The 6459-nt window shown below is 43.0% G+C and overlaps 1 protein-coding gene across 1 annotated transcript; it reads left to right on the forward strand.

Moving 5' to 3' along the window:
• Nucleotides 1-70: 70 nt before the first annotated feature.
• cbx7b (chromobox homolog 7b) lies at nt 71-6373 on the forward strand. The gene is made up of 6 exons (XM_014207190.3): nt 71-510; nt 1422-1465; nt 1577-1642; nt 1799-1865; nt 2009-2360; nt 4186-6373. Exons 1-6 carry the CDS (start codon nt 442-444, stop codon nt 4383-4385), a joined length of 798 nt encoding a protein of 265 aa, XP_014062665.1. The 5' UTR covers nt 71-441; the 3' UTR covers nt 4386-6373.
• The last annotated feature ends 86 nt before the right edge of the window (nt 6374-6459 follow it).

Raw genomic sequence — 6459 nt, forward strand, 5'->3', positions numbered from 1 at the left:
GGAGCGCATTTATAATAAACCCTACGTTGCCTGCTTTGTTTTCCTGCTACTGCTTGTTAGTGTCATTTGCGTGCGCGGACCCATGTTACGGGCGTTTCGCTCGAGCTGAGCGTTGTTTTGGCACTGTGGAACGAAGAGCGCGCGTTTGGAAGTACGGGGACGCGCCAAACGGTGCAGATGTGTCGCAGATTTGAGAAGTCACTGTACGTACGGAGAGATCGAGTGGAATGGAGAAATAATCTGGAACTAAAGCGAAAACAAAGCTCACTTTCTAGAGGGAGGGTTGGGGGAGGAGAATACCATTTTTAAGCACGACGTCTAGATATTTGTCATAGCCTATACAGTTACTTTGTAGCGGAGAGCTGAACTAACAGCGGTTATTCTCATCTCTACTAGATCAGTTTATTTCAAAGAGTGAGCAGAACGTTCTATATCGGACCAATGGAGCTGTCAGCGATTGGTGAACAAGTGTTTGCAGTGGAATCAATAATCAAGAAAAGAGTTAGAAAGGTAAGGCGTTCATATTGGAAATTAAACGCATGTACCATAATTAGATAATGACACTTTTACGCACTTAGGAGAATATCCTTTATAGGGTACCCTACATTGAAAAGCACTTGTACCAGTAGTCTATTTATATCCAGTATCCATTGACATAAACGTTTAAGGGGGCGTGAGAGTGGGGAGTATCTCTTTAACTTTAACATAACGTGGAGCGTGTTGCAATCGCTTTACACTCCGGGTGCCAGTGGTCTATCCTAACGGAAGCCTCATATCGGAACCTAAACATTGCATTCAGTCGTGTGCATTGGCAGAAGAATAGACCACGGGTTATGCAATTATTGCGCATTTGTGAAGAGCTACGCAGTTTCGCTTGAGGAAATGGCAGATACAGGTTTGTGGGTTATTAGGGCGCGAAACGCGGCCGTCTCGTTTGACAAGCATACTGTATGATACGAAGTCCTTGTAAGTGTTGGTCTTGCATTGCATTAAAAGTGAATTCTATTCCGTAAGCGCATGAGTCATTGTCCGTGCAGCAGTGGCGGTTCTAGACCATTTCAACTGGGGGGGCCAAGCTGGGGCCAGTTGTACTGTTAGAGGGGCCAGTTACATTAGACGTTATTGTTGTCATATCGTTTTCTTCACTGCATTGAAGGCATTAGCAGGCAAAATACCATGTTCCGCGTTGCCACTGTCTAATAATGGATGTAAAAAAAGAAAGATAGCAAAAATGTGTTATGTAAAAATGATTTCCTACTCCACATTTAGGGGGGCCACAAGGGGGTCCAAAATTGTTGTCACAGGGGCACTATGTGCTTGGAGTAGACCGTGAGCATAGCAATATTACCATCAACATCCTCCCACACACACTCTCCTCTTTCTCCCTGATTGATGTTTGTCTCCAACCTTCTGTGTCACAGGGGAATGTGGAATATCTATTGAAGTGGAAGGGATGGCCCCCCAAGTGAGTATCATCTATGATGTCATCATCATATCCAGTAATCCAGGACCATGAGTCATGCAGAGTATTATTGGATGGACGAGGATGAGTAACCACAGCGATGTCTTTGTACAGATACAGTACATGGGAACCAGAGGAGCACATCTTGGACCAGCGTCTGGTGCAGGCCTATGAGGAAAAGTAAGTCCATGAGACACTGTAGAGCGCATTACGTAGAGGCCTTACCTAGCTAACAAATATGATAGCACTGTAGTAGTAGTAGTAGTATTAATACACCGTACTGTAGTAGTAGTAAACTATGCCTGTTTGTACTGACTGACCTTACCATTCCACCAGAGACCAGAAGGACAGAGCTCTAGGGTACCGGAAGAGAGGACCCAAAGCTAAAAGGCTTCTACTACAGGTGGGATGGGTTAATGTTAAATGTATCTTCTCCTGTGTCTGTTTAGACAGAGTAATACTAGTTGGCATACTAACTAAAGGGGTAAGGATGTTGGAGAAACACTGCTACTCTATAAGACATCTTCATTATTCCCCTCTCTGTAGAACACTATTTACACCATGGATCTCCGTAGTGCCCACAAGGTGCCAGAGAAGCCTCCAGCTCGCCTACGTCTCTCCCTGACTCGCTCACTGGACTCTGAGGCAGAGGATCCGACCTACGGGGCCTGTAGACGGAGTGTGCACCCCCACCTGGACCACCACAAAAACAAACCCAGGAGGTCACAGTTCGTGCGCCTGGCCTCTCCCCCTGGTCCCCCTACCCCCACACAGGACCCCACACATGAGGACTGGGGAAGGAGGGGAGAGGAAGATGAGGAGGAGGACATGGAGGAGGAGGAAGCTCAACAGGATGAGTCAGCGCGAGAGACCGAGATGTCCAACGGCATTCTGAATGGTAAGTGTATCAGTCGGTCACAGGAAGTTTCTATTCTGCCTAATCACCAAATTCACCTAATTCTAGACTATGACACTGCTGTGTGTGTGTGTGTGTGTGTGTGTGTGTGTGTGTGTGTGTGTGTGTGTGTGTGTGTGTGTGTGTGTGTGTGTGTGTGTGTGTGTGTGTGTGTGTGTGTGTGTGTGTGTGTGTGTCAACCTGTTAGTAGATATAGTACAGGAGGCCCGCTGGGCAGACAAGCAGGAACATAAGCTCCCCGATCCCATCCAAACTGGGCACAGCAAACAGACACAAGTAATGGCAAGGGCGAGGGTTGACAATGGGGTTTAATGTATGGCGCAGAACAGTACATGTCAATCTTCCTGGTAGAACACAGATGGCCTATGCATAGCCTACAGGCAATGTACTCATCATGCAGGCAATGCACAGTGCTCTTATCAATCTTTGTCAGTGAGTTCATGATATCAGGAACGAAAGACAAATGAGATACACAATCTAGGTCACCATAGAAACGTAACTTAATAATACGTTTGTTCTTGAATTGCGGTGGCATTTGCGTCTCCCAGCTTTGCAACCATGAAAAACACTTTACAATGACCAAATAGTTACAAATCATACATGTTTTTTTGTTTATAATGAACTAAAACATAACGGATGATGTTTATATTGCAAAACCTTACCTTAATACATTGTATAAAGTACCAAGAGCAAGCAAATTGGTTTGTCCCTGTAGTGATGTAGAGTTGTAGTGATAACATTTGGGCGGTAAAAACACCTATATGCACAAATATTAATATAATAACCATCACATCGAAGTAAATTTGGAATCACGCGATGATATGGTGTGGCCCTCTCACTACGACTTGGGAAACCATGCAGTTGATTAGGCTACAGATGAAATAAATGATAATGAACTTCACAGGGTGGTGAAAGTGCACGGTGATGATGAGCTTGATGCTCCTTTCTAATAATTTGAGGGTCTTATTCTGGTGACATGATGATCGATGCTTGACTGCCGTTTGACAAATACAAATATTCTCGCTGTTGTCCATAATAATCTCATCATGTAGACTAGCCTATCTGCACTGTAGCCTATCTGCACTGTAGCCTATCTGCACTGTAGCCTATCTGCACTGTAGCCTATCTGCACTGTATCTGTGAGGTGTTGGCTAGAGCGCATGTGCCAAGACCAGAGTAGGCACATTTGCTAATTAACACAACAGTTTTTCATAAAACTAAGTGTAGAGTTGAAAATGCGACGCAAACACATTGAACTTTAGTTTTTTATTCTGTACATGAAAATTTAAGCAAAAAGTGCATTTTGTGTGCACTATGTCATCACGCACTGATTTTTATCCTCAACAACATGTCGATTTGTGGAAACATACCACTGGAGGGAAAATGTTCATATTTTCTTTACACTGATTCTAGAATATTCTCATGCAATTCTGTCGCCAATTTAATGGATACCTAGCTACTGTGAGCAAAATCATTCAAAATATAACTTTAGTAAATTATGTTTAAATGGCTAATAACCTTAGATGTGTCCATCTGTGGTCTCCATGCCAAAAATGTTCAGTTAACTAGAATGTGTCATTGGTGTTACCATCATTGATGTTACAACTCCTACTGGAGGCACAGTGTTATTTAACCTTTATCATAATGATAAAAACTGTTAAAAGTCATGAAGCTGACATATCAGTTGATTTAGAATGGTAAGATGTACACATACATTCAATACACATGATAGACTTGATTAAATCCCAGCAAACTTACCCTCTCCTGTTCTCTCTCCCACTTTCCTGTGCCCCCCCCCCCCCGTCAGGGCAGAATAGGGCAGAGGACTGGAGCTCCGTGATTGGCTCAGAGGAAGTGACCGTGTCAGAGAGGTCGGCCGTTTGGAACCCAGTGATTGGCCCAGGGGAGGTGACCGTGACTGACGTCACCATAAACTCTCTCACAGTAACTTTCAGAGAGGCCTTGGCAGCCAAAGGCTTCTTCAGAGGCTGGGGCTTAGAGTTCTAGAGTTCGAGAGGTTCTTGAGTTTTATCTTCACACTGTTGGGAATGCGGGAACACTTTTTCTCCTCATACGTTTACCCTTCTTCCCTTTCTGGCCTTGTGAGTGACCTCTGTCCACACTAACTTACTCTTCCGTTCAATAGGCAGACTGTAGTGTACAGTATACATGACTACATTGAGATGGGCATACACTCGTCCTACATCGAGCCGGCTATACACAGTATACTGTATATCATAGCCTTCTATACAAAAAAGGGTTTTGTGCACTGCATCTGGACTGTTATTATTAGATGTGGCTTAGAGTCTTGTAATGATTTAGAAATCCTCTACAAAATGACTTAATCGGCCTGCATACTTTTCTCCTCTCCTCTCTATGGGTACATAGTGATAATCAAGACATGTTGGATCCCACTAACGCCCTGCGCAACACATGCAGTGTAAACTAACCTTAAAAGTGGAACCAAAACCTTTTTTATTTTATTTTTTACCAAAAACTGACTTGGGAACAGTCTGTTCTGAATTGCACTGTATTTACATCATGATGTTGTCGTCTTTGTGGAATCTCCCATTGGTCAGTGGCTGTTTATCCCACTCCAAGCCGAGGCTGATAGTGTCTTGTGAGTATGACTCGGTAAAATGATCTCCCTCTGTGATCACAATGCAGCAAGGGATTATGGGACTGCCTGAAGTTACTCTTTTTGGAGATATTTTGGGGCTTGTAAACGTGCGTCTGCACGTGCACACACAACAATGCAACACTAACTGCCCCCTCTTTTTGGATGTTTATTCAGCTTATCCTTTGAGCTTGAAGTAAGAGGAATGCTTCTTCCACCTTAACTCCAGGGTTAGGAGAAACAGACTGAAGGGTATTGTCTTTCTAGTCCTTATTTTTCTATATATCGATCTGACTGAATGTAATTCAATGTATTTATTATTTGAAGGAGAAAACTTGTGTATTAGTAAATACTGAACAGATTTTTTTTGGTAACACTTTACTTGACACCCAGTGTCATAACCATGTCATAACACACATTGCGTTATTTTATGGCTGGTTATGACACCTACACTACCGGTCAAAAGTTTTAGAACACCTACTCATTCAAGGGTTTTTCTTTATTTTACAATTTTTTCTACATTGTAGGATAATAGCGAAGACATCAAAACTATGAAATAACACATGGAATCATGTAGTAACCAAAAAAAGTGTTAAACAGATCAAAATGACAGCTTTGCACCCTCTTGGCATTCTCTCAACCAGCTTCACATGGAATTCTTTCCAACAGTCTTGAAGGAGTTCCCACATATGCTGAGCACTTGTTGGCTGCTTTTCCTTCACTCTACGGTCTGACCCATCTCAATTTGGTTGAGGTCAGATGATTGTGGAGGGCAGGTCATCTGATGCAGCACTCAATCACTCTCCTACTTGGTCAAATAGCCTTTACACAGCCTGGAGGTGTGTTGGGACCTTGTCCTGTTGAAAAACAAATTATAGTCCCACTAAGCACAAACCAGATGGGATGGCGAATCGCTGCAGAATGCTGTGGTAGCCATGCTGGTTAAGTGTGCCTTGAATTCTAAATAAATCAGACAGTGTCACCAGCAAAGCACCCCCACACCTCCTCCTCCATGCTTTACGGTGGGAAATACACATGCAGAGATCATCCGTTCACACACACCGCGTCTCAAAGACACAGCGGTTGGGACCAAATTTCTATCGGTCTAATGTCCATTGCTCGTGTTTCTTGGCCCAAGCAAGTCTCTTCTTCTTATTGGTCTCCTTTAGTAGTGGTTTCTTTGTAGCAATTCAACCATGAAGGCCTGATTCACGCAGTCTCCTCTGAACAGTTGATGTTGAGATGTGTCCGTTACTTGAACTCTGTAAAGCATTTATTTGGGCTGCAAATCTTATCTAATAAGAAAACCATTGTCTATAAATTGTCAATGTCAGATTATTTATATTGTACTAAAAATAAATGGATGTTGATCTTTAAATTGTTCATTTGTGACTGATTTCTTAATTTATCGGCGGTCATGTGGTCGATAATGGAGTAAATATGTTGTCCGTGCAACCAATGTAC

Source organism: Salmo salar, chromosome 01, assembly GCF_965601325.2.
Source record: "Salmo salar chromosome 01, fSalSal1, whole genome shotgun sequence".
In the NCBI taxonomy this organism is placed as follows: domain Eukaryota; kingdom Metazoa; phylum Chordata; class Actinopteri; order Salmoniformes; family Salmonidae; genus Salmo; species Salmo salar.

Bases quoted from the DNA above. Each gene is read 5' to 3' on its own strand.
- cbx7b (XM_014207190.3), top strand. From the start codon at position 442: ATGGAGCTGTCAGCGATTGGTGAACAAGTGTTTGCAGTGGAATCAATA. The intron at 1,466-1,576 runs GTGAGTATCATC...GTCTTTGTACAG, and splicing joins TGGAAGGGATGGCCCCCCAA to ATACAGTACATGGGAACCAG. The intron at 2,361-4,185 runs GTAAGTGTATCA...CCCCCCCGTCAG, and splicing joins GTCCAACGGCATTCTGAATG to GGCAGAATAGGGCAGAGGAC.